The sequence below is a fragment of the Oncorhynchus tshawytscha genome, linkage group LG05 (assembly GCF_018296145.1).
Source record: "Oncorhynchus tshawytscha isolate Ot180627B linkage group LG05, Otsh_v2.0, whole genome shotgun sequence".
NCBI lineage: Eukaryota > Metazoa > Chordata > Actinopteri > Salmoniformes > Salmonidae > Oncorhynchus > Oncorhynchus tshawytscha.
The window spans coordinates 76,941,919-76,966,462 of NC_056433.1; the positions used below are offsets into that span (position 1 = coordinate 76,941,919).

Sequence of the window (24,544 nt, forward strand, 5' to 3'; positions counted from 1 at the left end):
CTCCTGTAGGTTTTCACTCCAAGCCTCCAACTCCTTTTGTAACTAACCTGAATCAGTTTATCAACCAACTAAGTATCTGAATCAGATGTGCAAGATTAGGGTTGGGGTAAAAACCTACAGGATGGTAGCTCTCCAGAAACAGGGTTGGAGAGCCCTGTCTTAGACTAATTAGGACTATTGTGAGGAAGTGTATACTGGCTATGTTGTTGCTTTTGGTTCTCAAGATGGACTAACAGTAATATTTTCAAGCAAAGGTATGCGAGCACAGATGTACACTTTCCTATGCTGAGTTCTGCTAGGAGCAAACTGAACTTACAGTGCCTTCAGAAAGTATTCACACCCCTTGACTTTTTCACATTTTGTTTTGTTACAAGATGGGATTAAAATTGATTTAATTTATTGTCACTGATCTACACAAAATAAGCCTTCATGTCAAAGTGGAAGACAAATTTGAACATTTGTAAAATATTTTTGAAATATAAAACACTAATATATCTTGATTCCATAAGTATCCAACTACCTGAGTCAATGCATATTAGAATAACGCTTGGCAGTGACTACAGTGGTGAGTCTTTCTGGGTAAGTCTCTAAGAGCTTTGCACACCTGGATTGTACAATATTTGCACATTATTATTTTTGAAATTCTTCAAGCTCTGTCAAGTTGGTTGTTGATCTTTGCTAGACAGCAATTTTCAGGTCTTGCCATATATTTTCAAGTAGATTTAAGTCAAAACTGTAAAAAGGCCACTCAATGTTGTCTTGGTAAACAACTCCAGTGTATATTTGGCCTTGTGTTTTAGGTCATTGTCCTGCTGAAAGGTGAATTTGTCTCCTAGTCTCTGTTGGGAAGCAGAATAAACCAGGGTTTCCTCTAGGATTTTGCCTGTGCTTAGCTATATTCCGTTTATTTCTATCCAAAAAAACTCCCTTGCTGATGACAAGCATACCCATAACACGATGCAGCCACCACCATGCTTGAAAATATAAAGAGTGGTACTCAGTGATGTTTTGGATTTGCCCCAAACATAACGCATTCAGGACATAAAGTTAATTAATTTGCCACATTTTTTGCAGTTTTACTTTAGCGCCTTATTGCAAACAGGATTTGGAATATTTTTATTCTGTACAGGCCTCCTTTATACTCTGTCATTCAGGTTAGTTTTGTGGAGTAACTACAATGTTGTTGATCGATCCTCAGTTTTCTCCTATCACAGCCATTAAACTCTGTAACTGTTTTAAAGTCACCATTGGCCTCATGGTGAAATCCCTGAGCAGTTTCCTTCCTCTCCGGTAACGGAGTTAGGAAGGACGCCTGTATCTTCTGCAGTGACTGGGTGTATTGATATACCATCCAGAGAGTAGTTAATAACTTCATCATGCTCAAAGGGATACTCAAAGTTTGCTTCTTCTTTTTTTTACCCATCTACCAATAGGTACACTTCTTTGCGAGGCATTGGAAAACCTCCCTGATCTTTGTGGTTGAATCTATGATTGAAATTCACTGTGTGGTACAGAGATGAGGTAGTCATTCAAAAATCATGTTAAACACTATTAATGCATCCAGAGTGAGTCCATGCAACTTATTATGCGACTTGTTAAGCACATTTTTACTCCTGAACTTATTTAGGCTTGTCATAACAAAGTAATAAACAATGAAAAGCTGAAATATGTTGAGTCAGTCAGTATTCATACTTATTGACTCACGACATTTCAGCTTTTCATTTTTTATTACTTTGTAAAAATGTCTTTGACATTATTGGGTATTGTGTGTAGGCCAGTAACACAAAATATCTTACAATTCAGTCAGTTAAACAACAAAATGTGGAAAAAGGTCAAGGGGTGTGAATATGGCTGCCTTAACACACAAACGTACTGTACGCACGCACACGCGCACACACATCCACCCTGTTTATCTTCCTGTAATCTGTTGGAGCAGATTTAATTCCAGTGGATGTGCCCCCTACCATCCATCATCCTGTGCTCTGGGCTGCAGCAGACCTGGCTGGGTATACACAGCGCTGAGTTCATGAAGATGGCCAATATCCAAATTAAACAGCTCTCTGCATTATAAATGCAACATGTTTAATGGCACTGCAAGATCAAAGGTTATGCTGCACCGCAATGATCTAAGGGTTTAACAAGTGCACAATTAAATAAGACTAATCTCAAACATCTACAGTAGAATAGTGGAATGTAACAGGGTTGGATTTACTATGCCGATTTGGCTTAAATACTGTATTTTCATATTTTTCTGTGTGAATGTTTTATTTTTATTTTTTAACACATCTTGACCCAAACACATTGTATTGAAGGGTCTTACTCTAGCCCTCAGAGACTCCGTCAGACCTGTAGGCCTAGTCCCAAGAACTTGCGTGCTGCCGATTCCGCCAAAACTCTGCTTCATTCCATTCCCGCGCATTAACCGACAAGTCGCCCAAGGGCTGCGTGACCAGCGACACAAGCCATTTCCTCCCGTGAATGACACCAAAATAAAATCTTTATTGAGCGTCTGTGAGCTCCAAACTCTGGGACAGAAAGATGCCTCTCATGGAGTCCCTTTCATGTGAGGAATGTGCTCGGCTGGGCAGATTAGATTTTCTGGAATTCACAATGTCAATGACACTATTGGCAGCTGTGCTCTGTTAAACAGGAGGGCATGGTTGTGTGTGTGTGGCTTTGTACAGCCGCTGCATGCCTACTTAGTGCATTTCCCCGGAGCCCATCCATGACTCATTAATCAAATATTCATACATCCCTGTAAATACATGGTGAACACAGCAGTCCCTTACAGCACACAGCAGCCAGCCCCGTGCCCCCTAGCACAACACTCTTTCATGTTCACCTGGGGCCTGACAAAAATCCGCAAATCCTTCCCCTCATAACTTTCCCCCTCCCATGTCATTCCTCACCACAGCCACAGCACCAAAACATTGCTGCATATTTGATGAGTCGATGTCCATCTCTCCATCCACACAGCCAGCCGGTTTGGCCCTAAAAACAGCCTGTTATGTACTGTTCAGACACTTCCTCTAAAATGATGCTATTATGTTCTCTGCCAGCTCTCTGGCTCCTCTCTCTCAGTGAATGGACATGCGAACAGATCCCTGATTCTTCCTCTCGGTCTCTCTTTCCATCCTCACCCCTACCGTGGCATCCTCTCAGAAGGGCAACTTTCCCCCCAAAACTGGGACCTTTGACCCCCTAACCCAAGGCCAAGCTCCTCACAATACAATCATTTGTATTGTACGTGAAAACATGTACAGCATAGCTCAAACGATGGGGGCACAAGAAATATTACCCATGGCAACAGTGCGTCGTTGCACGAGGATATTTTCTTTTCCTCCACGGGCGGACACAATCCCAGCCTGTGTCAGAGGGTCACATCTTCCCGCCGGCTGGTTAATGGGCTGTAGAGATGGTTAGCACATACGATTAGTTTTAATCTAGTACATTTGAGTGGGTAATAAACAGGATTTCAACACAACAAGTGTTGTATTATGCATGGCAAGATGAGACAAAACCAATATGTTTTTCCAAGAGATATCAGTCTCTTTAATGCTCGTAAAGAGGTGCACAGATCAGAAAATCCAAAAGGTTTTATGACTTTATTCTACTTTGCTACACAGCAGTGTGAGAATCAATACTGTGATAAAGAGATGAATTGTGGGAACATTTAGCAACACGGGTAGAACGTAGCGGTCTTTATGCATTTACAGTTGAACATTTCAATTACATTCAACCCACATAAGAAAATGTGGCTTCTACATATCTCCCCATTTAAATGAGATTACTCAATTAACTTAGTATGTGGGTAAGGTATATTTAAAGTTTGTAATTATTGTGAAAGTACAAAGAGAAGCAAGGCATTGTACCGGTCACCTCTATAGATGGGTTTGACTGTGACATTGGAAAACCTTTCCATTTAGACAACTCATTTGCTTTGGGAAATAAAAAAAATGCATGAACCAAAGTACTGTATCCTTTCAAGGTCAGAAATTCTCAAATGGCTGTTTGAAAATTCAAAGACGTCTTGAAATGATTTGGCAATCTAAAACTTTTCCTCCTAATGGAAATGTGGTCTGGAAATCATAAGAGTGTAACCCTAGAACATATTTTACCATTAAAACCTTCAGGACTATCAAAGTATTTCTACACACTTCTAAAAAAAATAGTCTGAATGACACTCTCCTATAGCACTTCACTGTGTTATAAGGCCCAGCTATAGAACCACAGTGATATCCTCACACATAACCTCTGATGACTACCGCCTCCTAAAGTGCAGAACTGATTTCCTTACAAGGCAAATGTGTTTTATATTTGGCTGAGAGCTTGTCTTCCAATAAGCCAAGGCACCCAATTCTCCATCTGGATCAATAATGCACAGTGTACAAGATACAGTACATCGCATAACCCTCAGTACAACCTCATAGCGCTTACAGACCCATGGTATGTTTGTTTGATCCTTTGCCCTATGTTACCGATTTCCACAGAACAATCAAAACTAACAGCAACTATCTACAGTATAAGATAACAATTTAAATATTTTTAGGTTTCGTGTATTAAGTCATGAATGCTGGTGTGAGAACATTTTTATATTGGCTATGTATTTTCATAATTGTGGAATAGAGTCCTGGCCTTGGATAAGCAGGTTTCAGTCTGTCTGGTAAAGTCACTTCGCTGGTCGGTTTAAAAGTCTCTGACCATGACTTTTGACCGCAGCGTTGACCTTCAGAGCAGCACGAAGTCTCCAGCGGTAGCGGCTGCTCTCTGTGGGTCACGGATAAACGGCCATTCCCTCTTCTCCGGGGTCAACTCCGCCGAAAGGTTGTAATCTCTTCCGTGACCTTGCATGAAAGTGAATGCTGGGTATTTCTCATTCGCTGACGGCAGCAACACCTGATACACAAACACAGACACAAAGACAGACACAAAGAATGTTATATAAAAGCCTAAAAAGTTTAATTGAGTTAAGACGCGAGCATCCTGCATGAAAGCAACAGACACAGTTGTAGGGCAGGGATGGGAGCAGGGAGAGGGAAACTGCCTCAGATTAACAGCTAAATAGTGCCACCAGATGGCCAGTTGATGTAACTTCTCTTAGACATTCAGAGTATTGTATAATACGGTCATTATAGCAGACACTTATCCACAGTTAACACATATATGCTTTCCTCTCACTCACGTTCTATGCTTTCATATTGGGTATTAATTTATCTGATGACAATGATTAAGTAATAAACTAAGATGATTTTGACTAAATAGTAAAGCCTTTAGTTCACCCACCTTGGACAGTTCGTGGCTGATTGTCTGGTAGTCCTGGACACTTCTAGAGTAAAAGCCTATGGTACAACTGGGGTCCATCTTACTGAAAGGCATCTTCTTTGGCGACGGGCAATGATACGACTAAAAATACAAAATGTTCGCTGTGTCAAATTGACAACGATTATTATTACTGGTTATTGAAAACAAATCTTGTTTAATTGATTGTGATAATGCAGTAAAGTATTGAAGATACGTAGGAAAGTTTATGAATATAAAATGTTATGTTTTATGAATGCAATGAAATTCAAATTCATCTGTTGTCACACACTCAGACTGGTGAAAAAAAAAATCTGGCTCTGTTTCTGGTCTCGTGTCCCACTGTGTGCTGGCTCTACAGACAAGCATCAGGAGAAGTTTCAATGCAGTAGTCAATGATAAATGCAGGTTTTTATGTGTTCTACTGCTGAAATATTCAGGATCATAGTATCTGAGCCTCTCTATATTCTCCATATTTCTCCTCCACAGCAGCCTCACATATCTGAGTAGCAAATAAATCAGCAGCCAGGGACTCAGTAATTGAACGGAGGCTGCTTTAGGATTCATACCCTTAAGTACTAACAGAAACTATTAAATTCACATTACTGAGCCCCAGTCAGCTCAGTGTAATTTCCCATTACCTGAAGAGGGAAATGGTTAGTGCTGACATCCACAAAAGACTGACAGTAATGAGGGTCCATGTAAATCAAGCTGTCATCTGCAAGGACAAAACAAAAGACAAGTTATTCAAAAACATCTGATTATTACAAACGCTACCACACCGACGAGCGACGACAAACTCCTTCCCTCCAATTTCTATGCAGAAAAGTAATTTCGCTAGGCTACTGTTAGCATTCTCCCAGTCAAATACGCCTCCTGTTTTTTAATATTGATCAGTGCGGATTCAACTCTGCATAATCAAATGCTGTTGTACAAGCACATTTTTCCCTCCCGGCCACAGAAAGGGGGCTGTCATTAAATTTTTGTGTGGGGAAATTACTTTTACAAACACGCAATTATATTCGACCATTTGCATATGATGTATACGGGCCGGAGTCGACGCTTGACAGGGAGAATGTATTGCTTGTCATTTAGACATCATCCGACACTTCATTTCAAATTGGTAAAATGTAAATATTGACTGCCAAGATGTACAACTGAAGGTTCCTCCCGTCCACTGAAGGTGATGGAGAGTGGCTCACTTTGGGGCCCCGCTGGATGGATGAGAATTAAATTATATGCATGTCTCCTATGGAAATCAATTACGGACACAACTTCGGATGTTTACCCCTTGTGATAAATGAGTAGGGCTTTGATGGGTCAGAGAAAATAAAATAAGAGCTGTTTTACACACACTCCTCTCCTCACAAACACAAATGCATTAACTTACTTTATCTCTTTATACAGAGAGAAGAGAGGAGGGGGACAGTACGGCAAATTATCTCCACTGTCCTCTAGTCTTTAGTCCTCAGGTTGGTTTCTGGGTGAAACACTAACCTTGAAAGCCCACGAAGTAGCAGGCCTGTTTGGGCTTGCCCCCGATGATACCAATACAGTACTCCAGACTCAATATGCTCTGAGGAGGATGGAGACCAGGGGACACACGGTCAAATACTCAGCCATTATAACAGGTTTATGTACTGCTGTAGCTAATACTGTCTCCAGGTTTATTCTCAGCCATATGCATTATAACAGGTTTATGTACTGCTGTCGCTAATACTGTCTCCAGGTTTATACTCAGCCATATGCATTATAACAGGTTTATGTACTGCTGTAGCTAATACTGTCTCCAGGTTTATCCTCAGCCATATGCATTATAACAGGTTTATGTACTGCTGTAGCTAATACTGTCTCCAGGTTTATACTCAGCCATATGCATTATAACAGGTTTATGTACTGCTGTAGCTAATACTGTCTCCAGGTTTATACTCAGCCATATGCATTATAACAGGTTTATGTACTGCTGTAGCTAATACTGTCTCATACTCAACCATATGCATTATAACAGGTGTATGTACTGCTGTAGCTAATACTGTCTCCAGGTTTATACTCAGCCATATGCATTATAACAGGTTTATGTACTGCTGTAGCAAATACTGTCTCATACTCAACCATATGCATTATAACAGGTTTATGTACTGCTGTAGCTAATACTGTCTCCAGGTTTATTCTCAGCCATATGCATTATAACAGGTTTATGTACTGCTGTAGCTAATACTGTCTCCAGATTTATACTCAGCCATATGCATTATAACAGGTTTATGTACTGCTGTAGCTAATACTGTCTCATACTCAACCATATGCATTATAACAGGTGTATGTACTGCTGTAGCTAATACGGTCTCCAGGTTTATACTCAGCCATATGCATTATAACAGGTTTATGTACTGCTGTAGCTAATGCTGTCTCCAGGTTTATACTCAGCCATATGCATTATAACAGGTTTATGTACTGCTGTAGCTAATACTGTCTCCAGGTTTATACTCAGCCATATGCATTATAACAGGTTTATGTACTGCTGTAGCTAATACTGTCTCCAGGTTTATACTCAGCCATATGCATTATAACAGGTTTATGTACTGCTGTAGCTAATACTGTCTCCAGATTTATACTCAGCCATATGCATTATAACAGGTTTATGTACTGCTGTAGCTAATACTGTCTCATACTCAACCATATGCATTATAACAGGTGTATGTACTGCTGTAGCTAATACTGTCTCCAGGTTTATACTCAGCCATATGCATTATAACAGGTTTATGTACTGCTGTAGCTAATGCTGTCTCCAGGTTTATACTCAGCCATATGCATTATAACAGGTTTATGTACTGCTGTAGCTAATACTGTCTCCAGGTTTATACTCAGCCATATGCATTATAACAGGTTTATGTACTGCTGTAGCTAATACTGTCTCCAGGTTTATACTCAGCCATATGCATTATAACAGGTTTATGTACTGCTGTAGCTAATACTGTCTCCAGGTTTATTCTCAGCCATATGCATTATAACAGGTTTATGTACTGCTGTAGCTAATACTGTCTCCAGATTTATACTCAGCCATATGCATTATAACAGGTTTATGTACTGCTGTAGCTAATACTGTCTCATACTCAACCATATGCATTATAACAGGTGTATGTACTGCTGTAGCTAATACTGTCTCCAGGTTTATACTCAGCCATATGCATTATAACAGGTTTATGGACTGCTGTAGCTAATGCTGTCTACTGTCTCCCTGCTATCATATCTAAATTAGCTGAGAAGGGGAACTACTACTCATGAGTAGCTGTGCTGGTAAAGCCTTTTTTTCTTAATAGCAAATCATTTCTGTGTAACAATTAAGTACCTTACTGTAATTATTTTAAATTAAAATGGTAAAAAAAAGTAACAAAGAGCAATTTCTCATCCAATAATTTTGATAAGACTGTCTGGGAAAACTGAAAACTAGCTGTTATTGGCAGAGAGGTTTGGAACTCATTCTTATTGGTCTAACTAATTTACCACCTGGTGATGTCACCAGGCAGGCCAAAACTCCATCCCACCAAAACAGGCTGAAATATCAGGCGGTCTTTTCAAACAGCTCTTATACTAAAAGGGCATTATCATAATTTAACAATATTATTCTAACCTCATTGTGGAAAAAAATATAAAACACAAGACAAATCAGGTTTTTGACTGAACTGGGCCTTTAAGACAAAATAAATTAAGAAATTTGCACACTATATGTGCTTCCAACAATTGAATGGGTAAACTTCATCAGCAACGTAACAGCAAAGTGAAAAAAAAAAAAAAAACTGAAGGCGTGGTGGAAGCCTTGATGAAGTTCACCCATTCAATTGTTGGGAGGACATTAAGTATAGTGTGGGACTTTATTTTCATACAGTTTATTCACCTTTACTCTTCAAACATTTCTGGGTGTGTGTCTGCTCATGCTTTTTATTAGGTCACTTCCCTGCAGACACAACCTTTAACCTGAATCTGGAATTCAAATATGGTACTCCGTAGGTATTTTTGCTAATACACAGGCTCTCTGATTAGGTTAGAGATCCCTTTGTTTGATATAACATAGTGGTAGTAAGTTTACGTGTTTTCTGGACAATCAGAAGTAGTGATTTTAAAACCACAACTCACTTAAACCTACATTCTAGACTGGATCATCCTACAAGGGTTAGGGCTATTGTTTTTCCCACCTTGACAAAGCTGAAGTACTCTGGGTTGGTCTTCTCTCCCCCCAGTCGGACTGGGATGAAGATGATGACCGCCCGGCTGTCAGTAAGGGGCAGGGCATCTGTTCCCCCAGCCACACACGACTGGTGGCTATCGATGACATCAGCACTGTAAACTATAAAGGGATCAATACCAGAGGTCAAACGCCTGCCTGGTCATCTGCCTGCCTCTAAACCCTGCTATCACACACTGAAGGACATTTGCAATGATCATGAATGTTCTTACTATAAAGTGAAAATGCAGTCAGGTGTTATTACACAGGTAAGCTATAGAGCAACTTCTGTACTCAACTCTCTCACCCAGGTCTCCAATCATAAGTGTGTCTGTATTCTGTACAGTAGTGAGAGTGTAATCCACTGTTGCTGTCCACATCTCTCATTCTTATAGTGCCCTACTACTGACCCCACACTGATCCCCTCACACAGGGGGCAGAGTCTAGATCCTGCAGCTCTCATCTTAACATTCGCCTCTCTCTGTCACACAACCAGTCCCAATCACTCGCTGTTGAGAATAAGGACTTCATTCAAAATCCAGGTTATTGGAGAGAGGACGATTTAGGACAGGGGGGTTAGAGGAGGTGGTTAGCCTCCTGTCACATCTGTAGCACTCTCCTGGTCAGCTCTCTCTCGCTCTCTCTCTCTACCCATCCTCCCTCGATCCTCTCTGTCCATCTATAGTCTCGCTCTCTCCTCCCTGGCTCTCGCTCTCCATTCCAGCTCTACATACATTGTCCTCCTACACTGTGTTTCTCCTGATGAGATGCCCAGACCTTGGGCCCCGAGGAGGTTCATCTGTCATACCTGTACAGTCCTGGGAGACATAAGCAGTTATGCCCGACAGCCCAGGGTCTGTTGCCTCCTCTACAGCTTTTCTAAGAGTGAAAGAGAGGGAAAGATAGTTATTTGGTGGCCACCAAGAATGTGTGAAACAGCATTAATGTAACCCTAGAACCAGACCCACCTCAGGATGTGTGAAACAGCATTAATGTAACCCTAGAACCAGACCCACCTCAGGATGTGTGAAACAGCATTAATGTAACCCTAGAACCAGACCCACCTCAGGATGTGTGAAACAGCATTAATGTAACCCTAGAATCAGACCCACCTCAGGATGTGTGAAACAGCATTAATGTAACCCTAGAACCAGACCCACCTCAGGATGTGTGAAACAGCATTAATGTAACCCTAGAACCAGACCCACCTCAGGATGTGTGAAACAGCATTAATGTAACCCTAGAATCAGACCCACCTCAGGATGTGTGCCACCACGGCAGGGCCATACCAGTCCCCTGCCCGTTTCCCAGACACCAGGCCTAACTCCACCAGTCTGTGGACACCCAGCTGTGCCTGAGGGCTGTCCCCAAGCCAGGACACCAGGGTGCGGTGGTAGACCTCCCTCTGGTGGATGTCAGCCTCCTCCACTCTTCCAGGGGCCCCTGGAGCATGAAGCATTGGTCCTGGGTCCGAGGGCCTCTCTCCTTGTAGTGAGGCCTCCAGGCTGGCCACCAGACGCTTGGCTGCACTGGTGGTCCAGGTCTCTGTGTCCAGAGGCTGGAGGGCCAACGCCTCCGACCACATCCAGTCTGAGGCACACAGACAGAGGAGGGTCAAAGGGAGTTAACATCTGGTATATCTTTTCCATTTTGTTAGTCGAACACTCTGCTAGCGAAGGAAATCATTTTAACATTAAAACATTTGTATGAGGCACTTATGTTCTGCAAATATGCCAATATCTTGAGAAAACAAAATGTAAGCTACATTCAGCACAAGAAAGCTACAGCAAAAGGTACTGGCGTTCTGGCTCTCAGCTCGACCGTGGAAATGATCAAACTGAAAATATATACAAAAGTATTTGCCCTGTTGTCTATGACAACGCCTCAGACATCGAACCACACTCTCCAGACCAAAGACTCTTAGAATATAGAGTTTCAGAACTCAGGGAAATAAAGTTTGGGCTTAAATCTTCTGCTATAACAGATAGTCGAGTTTGACTTTAAATAAGAGAATGAGAAAACCCTATTGTATAATAGTCCAATTATAGGCCTCTCAGTATGTCCAGTATTTCACTTTTACAGCGTTTTAGCCCTACAAACAGGGTGGGCACCTGGGGTGGCGAGGGTGTGAGTGGCCAATGCCATAAAGGAGACGGACTTGGGCACGAGGCAGTAACATAATGACCTTGCAGAGTGAATGAAAGATATTTATTGATCAATTTCAGTTCTTTAAGTGGCCATTAGTAATTTTATAGCTTAAAAGATTTATTTAATGACATACTGTATTTCACATTCAGTGGAAGAACAAGTTAAGGCTTAAATATTGTTTTCTAAATGGTTGCATTAAAATGGTAGTAAATTAGTTTCATATTCACTAGTGTGAATCTCAAGAGATCCTACTATGAAGAACAGAGAAAGCACTTCAATGACAAAACTCATTAAATTACGAAATTCTCAGATATTGTTTGACAAAGGAATGAGGAACCAAGGACTTTCCTTTTTTTAGTAAGAGTTATAAGGGTCCTACTATAAACGTGGATTGCATTCATTAGGGCACGCAACAGAAAATGTATTTTCTTTTTTTGCAATGGAAATCTAAAATAAGTATTTCTTACTGGACCAGGGGTGTACTCATCAGTGCACAACATAGCAAACCATTGCAAGAAAGCAACTATAGAAACTGTAGCAATATAAATGATTTTTTCAGGTTACCCCTCACTGTTTCAACACATTTCCTTCCATTTGAATACACCTCTGGTAGTCCCCATTTCAAAAGGTTTTCTTCCATTTAGTGCCTAATGAACACAACCCTGGCCCACTGCCATCCCACTGACCTCTGCCCAGGAAGTGTAGTATGAGGGCCTGAGCCAGCATCATTTGTCCCGCCCTCAGCATACAGCCCCAGCCACAGTCAGAGGTTAGGGAGGAGCCTGGCAGGGCAGGGAACTCCTCTCTGTAGGTCAACCACACACGGGACGCAAAGTCCCTCCGGAAGGCCTCCACGTCGTCACCCCCTGTGGCGGGGGGTGCATCACAGACCTCAGTGCTGCAGCTCTCTGTTGGGCTATCCTCATCTGATCAAAGAAATCATATTCAATCAGATCAATCACATATTGAAAAGGAGCCAGTGAGTAAGAGTCTATTCGGAAAGGGAACACAGCAATGCGGACCGAAAACCAGTACATGTGTGTTACCTTACCGTCAGCCTTAAAATGGTAGCATTTCCCCAGGAGGAACACTGGGGAATTTCTGCTAAAGTAGGTTTTTGACTTCAAAGCCCAACCTAAAGATCAGAATGAAATAGGTAATTAGCCATAGGGTAGGTCGTTGTGAATGAACTCAGTAGCTTAGTTGGTAGATCATTGAAAAAAGCAAATGCTAAATGGCATATATTATAATACTGAACAAAAATATAAAACGCAACATGCAACAACTTCAAAAGATTTTACTGAGTTACAGTTCATATACAGAAATCAGTCAATTGAAATAAATTCATTAGGCTCCAATCTATAGATTTCACATGACTGAGAATACAGAAACACATTGGTTGGTCAAAGACTCCTTAAAAAAGGTAGGGGCGTGGATCAGAAAACCTGTCAGTATCTGATTTAACCACCATTCGCCTCATGCAGTACAACACATTTCCTTCGCATATAGTTGATCAGGCTGTTGATTGTGGGCCTCAGGATCTCGCCAAGGTATCTCTGTGCATTCAAATTGCCACCGATAAAATGCAATTGTGTTCGTTGTCTGTAGCATATGCCTGCCCATACCATAACCCCATCTCCACCATGGGGCACCCTGTTCACAACATTGACATCAGCTCGCCCACATGATGCCATACACGTGGCCTGCGGTTGTGAGGCCAGTAGGACGTATTAAGAATTTCTCTTTATGCTCTGGCAACAGTTATGGTGGAGCTATGGTAGACATTCCTGGGGTCAGCATGCCAATTGTACACTCCTTCAAAACTTGAGACATATGTGGTATTGTGTGACAAAACTGCACATTTTAGAGTGGCCATTTATTTTCCACAGTACAAGGTGTACCTGTGTTATGATCATCTATCTGAAGCACAGATAGTATTGCTAGGGTCAGACAGAGGATCCGTATAGAAATTATATGGAGTATAAGCACATGCTTGAGAAGCTGCAGAGTCAGCCACAATTGATTCTTATCTTATCAGAATAATCACACATGCTCTGGTAATTATCACATCTGTCATGTGCTGAAGCGAATGATGACAGCTGTTAAATCTTACAAAGCCTGTTTTAAATTGCCGTGGTCAATTAACTTAAATTAGAAGGATTGAGACAGCAACGTATAGAGGATAACAGGAGCCTAAATGGGAGTCTGGAATAACCATTACGATGCACTTACTGTACTTCACATTGTGCCATGCTGACAAGAACTTTGTCTTCAATTTCTCCACCTCATCAGTCCCTTTATTCTCCATTTTGACCACCGGGAATTTGAACTCATCCCAGCGTCGTTAACAACCGCACTGTCTTCCTGAAATGCTTCATTTGAAAGGACAAGACATTCATTTATGTTGTCGTTTTAGTTAAAGACAAAGGGTTTGAATTGAAACGGTAACGTTACAGTGTTGCCGACTAGCAGTTTAACAACATTAAACCCCCAGCTAGCTACCTAATCTCTACCCCAGCCAACTCCTTATGGAAGTGTCATGGCAAACATGTTTGGATTGACAATGAACGCAATGGAGTTAGCCAGAGCGCAAACAGTTAGCTAGCTAACGTTAGCGAGCTAATTTACACATTGTTCAGCTAGTTAGCGGTCACGCGAATAATTTAACTTTGCGTTCAGTCTCCGGTATAACAACATACATCCGAGACTCGTTCGAATACATTTATACATGTCAAATAATTTAACATAAAAGTTCGCATTGCAGTTTGATACTTACTGTGTATCTGGCTAGCTCACCAGCTCCCAGTGTTTACATTTTGAGGAAGCAAAACCACAAGCCAAGCACGCGACTCTCGCGGTGTTTGCGTCATTCTGCAACGTAAATGTTTCTGCGCGGCTACTACAAGCACATCATCTCTTTTACAGTCACATTCCTTCATTCAGTTAAATTGTTGGTGCTGACCTATTTTTAAATTGATCCATTACTTACAATTCGCTTTTAGGGTGCCAAAACATTCCATTCCCATAAATGATTTATAGTCAGACAATGTATTGGGACTTGCATGAAATTCAAGAATCCAGTGAGGTTGTGATAAACTATTTGAAAATGAACATTTATTCAACAGTAAATATGTGCCAAATGGCATTATGAAACTTGTATTAATTCCGTTTTTGGTGTCGTACAACTACAGTCTGTCTAACCTCTGGCAGGGTGTGTTCGTGTGCGCATGCTTTATGAGGTTTACGGTAGCTATTCCCAGTCTCTTTTTTTTCCAGCAGCTGAGAGTAGTGGAAAGCCTGTGAATCCAAGCACATCAGCGGCTACAGCTATGGCTGAGCGCCGCGCATTCGCCCAAAAAATCAGCAGGTAAGGGAGTTACTTCTAACTTTTACAGTGATTGCATTGACAGAGTCCCCCGTTTAAGCTATGCCGTTTTCAATCTTTAAAAACCTTTCGTCCTCTGAGCTCCATTTCAAAGCAAAGCCATTCGCAATTAAGGCCCAGCCAGCTAGCATCCATCCAAGTTAGCTGTCGTTAGCCATATCAAAGATGCCCCAGTGACCCGCCCATAGAGAACAGTTTTTCGCAATGTTATTTTTGTCTCGTGCGGTTACATACATACGGGTTTGAAATGTACCTTTGACATATATCGTACTATCAATTACAACCATTATCTTTATTTACAAGGATTTAGCTAAGTATTCATTGGACTGCGTGTAGACTACTAGAAAATCCATAGTAACGTTAGACAGCTGAGCTACTTTGGTGGCTACGGCTGGGTGGTTGCCACTGACACATCGACGAGACTTCATTGACACCGTAGCAAACAATACAGTAGCTAAAATCGTCATGGAGAATGTTAACTAGTTTACCTGTAAAAGCCCGACATGATCAAACTTAACTGCCCCAGTTAAATGTATGCATTCAGATCTAATACGTCTATTGAAACGAACAAAGGGCTTTGTGTCAATTTCCGTTGCTTGCAGTGCATGCCAGTGGAATTAAAGCTGGATGTAAAATAATCGAGTAGAAAATGGGTCATATATCACATGCGAAGAAAGAGTTTGGTTACCCCTTCGCTTTGTTTATGATATAGCAATCACAACATCCAACTGTTGATTATCTTGGCCAGGTCGCAGTTGCAAATGAGAACTTGTTCTCAACTAGCCTACCTGGTTAAATAAAGGTGATTTTTTTTTTTATATATATTTTTTTATTTTGATTGTATTGTCAAACTGAAACTGCCAAATCATCATAAAGTAGCTAGCCATAATATGTTGCACAAATCACACTTAAACCGTATGTGGTAGAGCAAATTAACAGGACACCTTTAAGCAGTATTTAGTCCCCCCACCCTGCCGCTGGGGCCGGGCGGCAGGGTAGCCTAGTGGTTAGAGAGTTGGACTAGTAATGAAAGGTTGCAAGTTCAAATCCCCGAGCTGACAAGGTACAAATCTGTCGTTCAGCCCCTGAACAGGCAGTTAACCCACTGTTCCTAGGCCGTCATTGAAAATAAGAAGTTGTTCTTAACTGACTTGCCTAGTTAAATAAAGGTAAAAAAACGTTTTACAGGACAGCAGTCTGTGCCAGGAGGCAAATTATAGGCCTATTCATAATGATTATTGTGGCTGTGGGGTTGGTTTCAGTTTAGTAGCGACTAGTGTCTGCATTATTGTGACATTTGCCAAGTCATGAGTGTAAAAATGAATCTATGAAGCAGTTGTTGTTAACATAAAGTACATAGGCCTACCAAGAATGTCTGCACAAATAAAGAAGAGGGGAAACAAATAAGTGATTTATGAACATAACCCCTATATAGAGAATAATCTCACACACACACTCTACTATACTTGAGGACTTTTTGGGGAGCAACAATTGATTCCCCTTTAAAATTATATTTTCCCTTAACCCTAAACCTAACCTTTATAATAGCCATTTTGCAAGTTAGGACTGAAAAAAATGGACTTCTGGTACGCACAAGTATAGTAAAACACACACATACATTTATGGTTGAGCTCAGACCTCCATGCTTGATGAAGGAGCACCATCACCCCCAAAGGATCATCTGTGAGGGTTTTTGGAACGCTGTGATGTGATGACATCTCCTGGTATTATTTAGAAATTACTGACAGAATGAGACTATGAATAGCAGGTATTATATCCATCATGTCTTCTGTTGTTGGTGTGAGTCTGGCTGTCTTTTTTTATTAGGAGGACTGGGGGAGTATGGCTCTATTCTGTATATTGTCTGATCTGAACAAAAGTATTTCTGTTCAGTCTTTGCTTCCCAAATGTCATCTCAAAAAGTCTAAGCTTTTTGGAAGACTTTAGAGACAGCGAGGCCTGTTCAAAGTCCCTTTTCAGCTTTGGAGTTGAGACTGAGTTTCAGTTCTTTCTCATTAAGTCAGGCCAAAACAATGTCTGATTGTGTTTTGCATTTAAAGCCGCAATATGTAACTTTTTGGGCAACCTGACCAAATTCACATAGAAATGTGTTGTATACATCTGTAATTCTCATTGAAAGCATGTCTAAAAAGTGGTTCATCTTTTCTTAGCTCTTTCTATGTTTCCCATTTAAGTTTAGTTTTTGCTTTACTTTCAGTGTTATATTACTTTTTACTATCAGTTTGGTTTTACTTTCAATTACAGGTCTATAACTCATATTTCTATGTGAATTTGTTCTGGTCGTCCAAAACGTTACATATTGCAGCTTTAGGTGTGTATGTATGAGGTGACCTTGTGTTCCAAATGATGCAAGGAGCGCACTAGCCTGCCTGTATCATGCTGTCTGTTCCTCCTCTTCTGTCCGGAGCAGTGACCAGGCAGGCTTAATAAAGGTCCTGAGTATAAGCCCTAGCAGCAGAACAGTGCTATGTATTGTAGCTGGTTCAGTGCATCTGCCTGTTATCCAGGTGACAGCACTGCAGTAGCCACCAGTATATCTAGGCCTAGCCTACATCATAATGTCTTTCCTGAGTTGGAAAGTTATACGCTATATTTACACTTGCCTGAGATTCAGAAATGCATTCATGTTATTGGCCTAGCTGCCTGTTACCTTTTCTCTGACCTAACCTGCCTCTGGTCACCCTCTCATCCCTCTCTCCATCTCTTCAAGTTCCTCATGTGACATTTTGTAATTTGTTGTTTGTTTGTGCCTCCCTCCCTGGGCTAGTGCTGCGTAGTTGTTTTGTTCAAGGGTACGAGGAGGGGTTTTGATGGTGGCTGTGATTTAAAGGCGCACAGAGTGGTGCAGTCAGTCAGCAGCAGTTGCCTAGCCAAGCGCTTTGTGTTGCTGACGGAGGTCCAGGGGATTTTATTTGTTCTCTCTCCTCTGTGTAGTGATATAGTGCCGTATCAGAGGGGGCAGTAAGGCCATCAGCAGGGCCAGGGAGAGAGAGAGCCCTGAGCCACAGCAGGGACCATAATAGTAATGTTTGGCCCACAACAGAACTGCTGGACTTGACTACTGTACCTGACTTGGGGAGTGACCAGACCACTGCAGTTAATGGTCTTCTCTAATAATGTATTCCGCTTACACACTGTCTTTCGCTTGCCCTTTTCAAACTCGTGTATAAGATGGCTTACCGCAGCCTGGAGGCATCGTCTATGACTGTGTTGAATATAAGCAAAGCCTAGATGGAATAGATAAGAAATATAGCCACAAGCTATAGGCCTACATCTTTTATCTGAGTCTGTTACCTGTTTTCATGATGTAACACGACAGCTTGACATTCACTGCTACGCTTCTCCCTCTCTTCCCTGCAGAACTGTAGCAGCCGAGGTGAGAAAACAGATCGCTGGTCAGTATGGGGGCTCCCCACAGCTCCTCAAGAACCTCAACGTGGGTGCCGTCGCCAGCAACACCGTAAGTACCTACACACAATAGGGTTGGAGTGTATCTGCTAACAGTTAAGGTCCATTTTTCACACCCTCTCACCCCTATTATAGTGTGGTCAGGGACTACACGGCCTGGCACACCCCACCAGTAAGTGTTTGCTGAGGCAACCCATTGACTTTTAGCGACCTTGTGCCAAAATAATACAGCCCTAATGGTGTCCTCTCCCTAGTTCCGACTACCGCTGAGCTGAAGGAGCATATAACCATCCTTAATTAGGCTAAAGCTGACTGTTTAATTAAACTGTGAACGGATTGGGTTCTAAATTCCCCCCAAAAGCTTTAACTGAACTTAGTGAGGAATTAGACTCCCCCGGGGTGCTTTGTTTTTAGAAATAGACAGAAGCAAACCTATAAAGCCATTCTACTATGCCTGAGGTGGTTTGCTTGCCAGGACTTGCTTTTCCAGTTACATCAGGGTTGTGAGCATTTCCTCAGTGATCCAAAGTGTCTGTCTGCCAATATAAAATATACGGTTCCCTGAAAGTTTTTGATTTGTTTTAAAAAGGTTCCAGGGCTAGAACTTGTCTTGTGACATGCATCAAGCCACATTTCTTTGCTAGTAATCCAGCTGGACTTTTTGGGGATTATTTATTTTTGGCAGCTAACCCAGTTTCATAGGCAGGCCTATTAAGTTCTGAATTGGCACTCACTCACACAGCCTTTCCTCTCTGTTTCCAGGTTCCTCTCACAGAGGCGGTGGAGCCGGTGGACTTTGAGGAGTACCTCATCACCCATCCCCCCATCATCGAGTCGGGCCCCCTAAGGGACCTTATCGATTTCCCCCCGGATGACATCGAAGTGGTATACACCCCCAGAGAGTGTCGTACTGTGGGACAGGCTGTGCCTGAGGAAGGGTAGGTGCTGCTGGGGACGGCTCGACTGGCTGGGTTAGAGTTGGTACTGAGGAGCATCAAGCAGCTTAATCAACCAATAAAATGTATTTATAAAGCTCTTTTTACATACAGTTGTCACAAATTGCTTTACACTACAAAAAAAAGAAGAAAATGGGAAAAAGTACAGTGTACTGCAAAAGCTCATAAACCCCTCAAATCAAAACCCTAACCAAACTGGAAAACCCCACTGTAAACACTCCACATCTGTCCAACTGCTGGAGCTTGGTGGGGATATACCTCATCAGGAAGGCTGGGGAAGGCACCTTACTGAACCAGTAGAGTCTGTATCATCAGTGGAGATGTTGTCGGGGCCCTCTAGCTATAGAAGTAGGCCTACATCAGGTCTAACTAACTCTAGTACAGCAAATTGATGTTACTCCTCATATCCTCTAACCTGATTTACACACATTGATTTACCCAATGAATAAAGCTGATATGATTTTGGCGTGAGTCACATAGATGTAGTAAAAAAAAAAGAATTGAACCCGACAAAAACAATTCAATTGCTATGGAAACACGTGGGGGAATTATAACTTTTAACACTATTACCCTCCAGCAAGATTAGCCTTCATTTAGGCTATTGTTTATGTGTATTTCACACTATGTTTAGGTAGAAATCGGTGTATAACGATTGCATGGATGTCAACACCAACACGTTTATGTCATCGTCACCAATCAACTGCGTTACAGTTAAAAATGACTGACCACTACCACCGATTTTTAGCTATGCTAACCAGCTTATACAAACGGGAGTTAGCATTTATCAGTCACTTCTTCTAAACCTGAAAAAGGACCACTTTTACATGTTATGCAGCAAAAACAGACAAATATATCAAAATTGGACTTAAGTAACCACATTGTGGGCCTGTTACAATTCCCTAAATCATAATGGATTTGATGAATATCCACTTTAGTGCACATTCAACAACCTGATTTTACAATCTGGTCAGTGGAATGTCTGCATTCCATTGACTCCTTTACGGCGTCTATAGAATTGCCTCTCACTCGATAGGCTAGTAGAGATAAGATTGCTGTGGCTCCTGTTACTGCCATAGAAATTAGAGGTAGACCGATTAATCTGAATGGCCGATTAATTAGGGCCGATTTCAAGCTTTCATAACGATCGGAAATAGGTAATTGTGGACGCCGATTTAAGCCGATTTAAAATATATATCTTTTATTAAACTAGGCAAGTCAGTTAAGAACACATTCTTATTTTCAATGACGGCCTAGGAAAGGTGGGTTAACTGCCTTGTTCAGGGGCAGAACGACAGATTTTTACCTTGTCAGCTCAGGGATTCAATCTTGCAACCTTTCGGTTACAAGTCCAACGCTCTAACCACCTGCCTCACGAGGAGCCCGCCTGTTACACGAATGCAGTAAGAAGCCAAGGTAAGTTGCTGGCTAGCATTAAACTTATCTTATAAAAAACAATCAATCAATCATAGTCACTAGTTAACTACACATGGTTGATGATATTACTAGTTTATCTAGCGTGTCCTGCGTTGCATATAATCGATGCAGTGCGCATTCGCGAAAAAGGACTGTCGTTGCTCCAATGTGTACCTAACCATAAATGCCAATGCCTTTCTTAAAATCAATACACAGAAGTATATATTTTTTTAAACCTGCATCTTTAGCTAAAAGAAATCCAGGTCAGCAGGCAATATTAACCAGGTGAAATGGTGTCACTTCTCTTGCGTTCATTGCACGCAGAGTCGGTGTATATGCAACAGTTTGGGCTGCCTAATTTGCCAGAATTTTATGTAATTATGACATAACATTGAAGGTTGTGCAATGTAACAGGAATATTTAGACTTAGATGAAATACGTAATGGTTCCGTACTTCACTGAAATAATTAACATCTTGTTTTCGAGATGATAGTTTCCGGATTCGACCATATTAATGACCTAAGGCTCACATTTCTGTGTGTTATGTTATAATTAAGTCTGATTTGATAGAGCAGTCTGACTGAGCGATGGTAGGCACCAGCAGGCTCGTAAGCATTCATTCAAACAGCACTTTCGTGCGTTTTGCCAGCAGCTCTGCTGTTTATGACTTCAAGCCTATCAACTCCCGAGATTAGGCTGGTGTAAACCATGTGAAATGGCTAGCTAGTAGCGTTTAGCGTTTCAAACGTCACTCACTCTGAGACTTGGAGTAGTTGTTCCCCTTGCTCTGCATGGGTAACGCTGCTTCGAGGGTGGCTGTTGTCGTTGTGTTCCTGGTTCGAGCCCAGGTAGGAGCGAGGAGAGGGACGGAAGCTATACTGTTACACTGGCAATACTAAAGTGCCTATAAGAACATCCAATAGTCAAAGGTTAATGAAATACAAATGGTATAGAGAGAAATAGTCCTATAATCCCTATAATAACTACAACCTAAAACTTCTTACCTGGGAATATTGAAGACTCATGTTAAAAGGAACCACCAGCTTTCATATGTTCTCATGTTCTGAGCAAGGAACTGAAACGTTAGCTTTCTTACAAAGCACATATTGCACTTTTAATTTCTATTCCAACACTTTGTTTTTGCATTATTTAAACCAAATTGAACATGTTTCATTATTTATTTGAGATTAAATAGATTTTATTGATGTATTATATTAAGTTAAAATAAGTGTTCATTCAGTATTGTTGTAATTGTCATTATTACAAATACATTTTAAAAATCAGCTGATTAATCGATATCAGCTTTTTTTTGGTCCTCCAATGATCTGTATCGGTATCGGCGTTGAAAAATCATAATCGGTCGACCTCTAATAGAAATAGAATGAATAGAACGGGCGTCGGGAAAAGTCAATGACGGTATACTGGGTGGACTGGCGGCCATTGCAAGTGTACTCGTAGAGGCAAAGCAGGAAGTGTACCCATCAATCTGTGCTATGATTTGTTGAATAATCTCAGCTGACAAGACAAAAAATACATTCCACTGCATGAGCCACATTGGTTAGCATCATTTTAAATGAAAGTTCTACATTACCATGGAAATTATGCATCACAATACCAGGCAGCCCATGAGTTTACCAGTCACATTGCCACAGTTAGAGGTTTTATTAATTCTATTACTATGGCTGCTGTTGCTACCGTCCTCTATACAGACAGGACATTTGCTGCAGTATAGCGATTCATTAGCGTTATTGATTTAACACTGTCTGTTGATGGTGTCTGATGGCTGCAGCCTGGGGTCTGGTAAGATATAAATATGTTGTCTAAACAGACGTGAACTGACAGAAATGGGTATTTGTCAGGTAAAATGGGTCATTGCGTTTGCTTTATTGATTGCGTTTCTATCTGAACGTTTAACCCCAATGCATACACCCCTGGTATTGAAACAGAAACCGGTACTGTGAAATGCTGTGTCTCTTTGTGTTCCAGGGACAATGATGCCCACGTCAGAGATTGTGTCAGGTCCTACACTGAGGACTGGGCCATCGTCAACAGAAAGTAAGGCTCCTCTCTGTTATTTAAGGAGCTTTTCCATTTATAAGACCAATTCATTCAACTTTTAACACCCCCAATTTAAAACATTTTAACACATAGCTACTAGTTATTTAGCTTAACACTCATGTTCTGCTTATTTCAACAGATACCATAAGCTTGGTACAGGATTTAACCCTAACACCCTGGACAGGCAGAAGGAGAGGCAGAAAGGCCTGCCCAAACAGGTGTTTGAGGCCGATGAGATGCCAGACGTTAGCACTTACCAGGACGACCAGGTAACCCGTAGCAATGGGGCGGTTGACGAGGTAACCCGTAGCAGCGGGGTCGGTTGACGAGGTAACCCGTAGCAGCGGGGTCGGTTGACGAGGTAACCCGTAGCAATGGGTCGGTTGACGAGGGAACCCGTAGCAGCGGGGTCGGTTGACGTGGGAACCCGTAGCAGCGGGGTCGGTTGACGAGGGAACCCGTAGCAGCGGGGTCGGTTGACGAGGGAACCCGTAGCAGCGGGGTCGGTTGACGAGGGAACCCGTAGCAGCGGGGTCGGTTGACGAGGGAACCCGTAGCAGCGGGGTCGGTTGACGAGGGAACCCGTAGCAGCGGGGTCGGTTGACGAGGGAACCCGTAGCAGCGGAGCGGCCGTCTTACTCTTCATATTTTGTGTTATGTTTAGTCCCTGACCTGTGTTTTTCTGTCGTCTTCCAGGATGATCTGAAGCGTAGGTCCATGTCCATAGATGACACCCCGCGTGGCAGTTGGGCCTGTAGTATCTTTGACCTGAAGAACTCTGTCCCTGACGCCGTCCTGCCCCACCTGCTTGACCGGGCCCCCAACGAGGAGATAGACCGCCACAACGAGGAGCACCGCAAGTCCCACCGCCACCGTGAGCTCTTCGCCCTGCACCCCGCCCTCGATGAGGTATAGACACACACAGACACACACACCGTCCTCCAGATAGTATCTTTAGAAGTGTTAGGCCAGCTGTTGCTTTGGCGTAGTGTATGTCTGTCTCCTCACATTAATGCGTATCGTCATCCATGGTAATGCTATTACCACAGTCTAATATGGCTTTGTAAAGCTATGCACCGTCATGAAGCACGCGCTACTGATTTCACACTAAGTATGATGTTTTTTATTTCCTTAGATACAGGGCTCCATCACAGTACATTCCAATAACTGTTATTATGTTCATGGTTTTCCTATAATTATCATTTGGATCTGCGTCCTCAGGAAGAACCCATAGAGCGCCACTGTGTGCCTGACGTCCCTAAGGAACATTTTGGCCAGAGGCTACTCGTCAAGTGCTTGTCCTTGAAGTAAGTGGAGGACGCACACACACACACACACACACAGCCTTTACAAAGCCTTTTAACTGTCTTTTTACCTGCCTTCTGCTGACCCAATCCTTTTTCCCCTTGAAGGTTTGAGATTGAAATTGAGCCCATATTCGCCTGTTTGGCCTTATATGATGTCAAGGAAAAGAGAAAGGTAAGTTGTTGTGTTTTCCTCAATGCCACTCGGCCCTGAGTTGTTGGGTCAGTCTCTGAAAAACCATTTAAAGTCCATGTGAACTAGATGACTGGGCTATAAAAGTGTCTATTGGGCCTGTTGTCCTTGTTTGAATGCTCTATAAATCGTACCATATAT

At 42.0% G+C, this 24,544-nt stretch overlaps 2 protein-coding genes across 19 annotated transcripts in view; one reads left to right on the forward strand and one right to left on the reverse strand.

Annotated features, from left to right (window-relative positions):
- Positions 1 to 3,591: 3,591 nt before the first annotated feature.
- On the reverse strand, positions 3,592 to 14,541 carry atg4c (autophagy related 4C, cysteine peptidase). Its single transcript, XM_024422315.2, has 11 exons — positions 14,442 to 14,541; positions 13,898 to 14,037; positions 12,717 to 12,800; positions 12,352 to 12,591; positions 10,774 to 11,107; positions 10,326 to 10,396; positions 9,489 to 9,640; positions 6,796 to 6,874; positions 5,940 to 6,016; positions 5,284 to 5,403; positions 3,592 to 4,896 (listed from the first exon to the last, which is right to left on the reverse strand). Exons 2-11 carry the CDS (start codon positions 13,971 to 13,973, stop codon positions 4,729 to 4,731), a joined length of 1,401 nt encoding a protein of 466 aa, XP_024278083.1. The 5' UTR covers positions 13,974 to 14,037; positions 14,442 to 14,541; the 3' UTR covers positions 3,592 to 4,728.
- A 396-nt stretch (positions 14,542 to 14,937) lies between these two features.
- dock7 (dedicator of cytokinesis 7) overlaps positions 14,938 to 24,544 on the forward strand; it is a 64,774-nt gene continuing 55,167 nt past the window's right edge. For all 18 annotated transcript variants that reach the window (XM_042322379.1, XM_024422316.2, XM_042322376.1 and 15 more), the window contains exons 1-8: positions 14,938 to 15,032; positions 18,432 to 18,531; positions 19,242 to 19,417; positions 22,835 to 22,903; positions 23,046 to 23,175; positions 23,603 to 23,815; positions 24,128 to 24,213; positions 24,319 to 24,385. In XM_042322379.1, the coding sequence (XP_042178313.1) occupies positions 14,995 to 15,032; positions 18,432 to 18,531; positions 19,242 to 19,417; positions 22,835 to 22,903; positions 23,046 to 23,175; positions 23,603 to 23,815; positions 24,128 to 24,213; positions 24,319 to 24,385 (879 nt within the window). In that variant the 5' untranslated portion in view covers positions 14,938 to 14,994. The remainder of the gene's footprint in view (positions 15,033 to 18,431; positions 18,532 to 19,241; positions 19,418 to 22,834; positions 22,904 to 23,045; positions 23,176 to 23,602; positions 23,816 to 24,127; positions 24,214 to 24,318; positions 24,386 to 24,544) is intronic.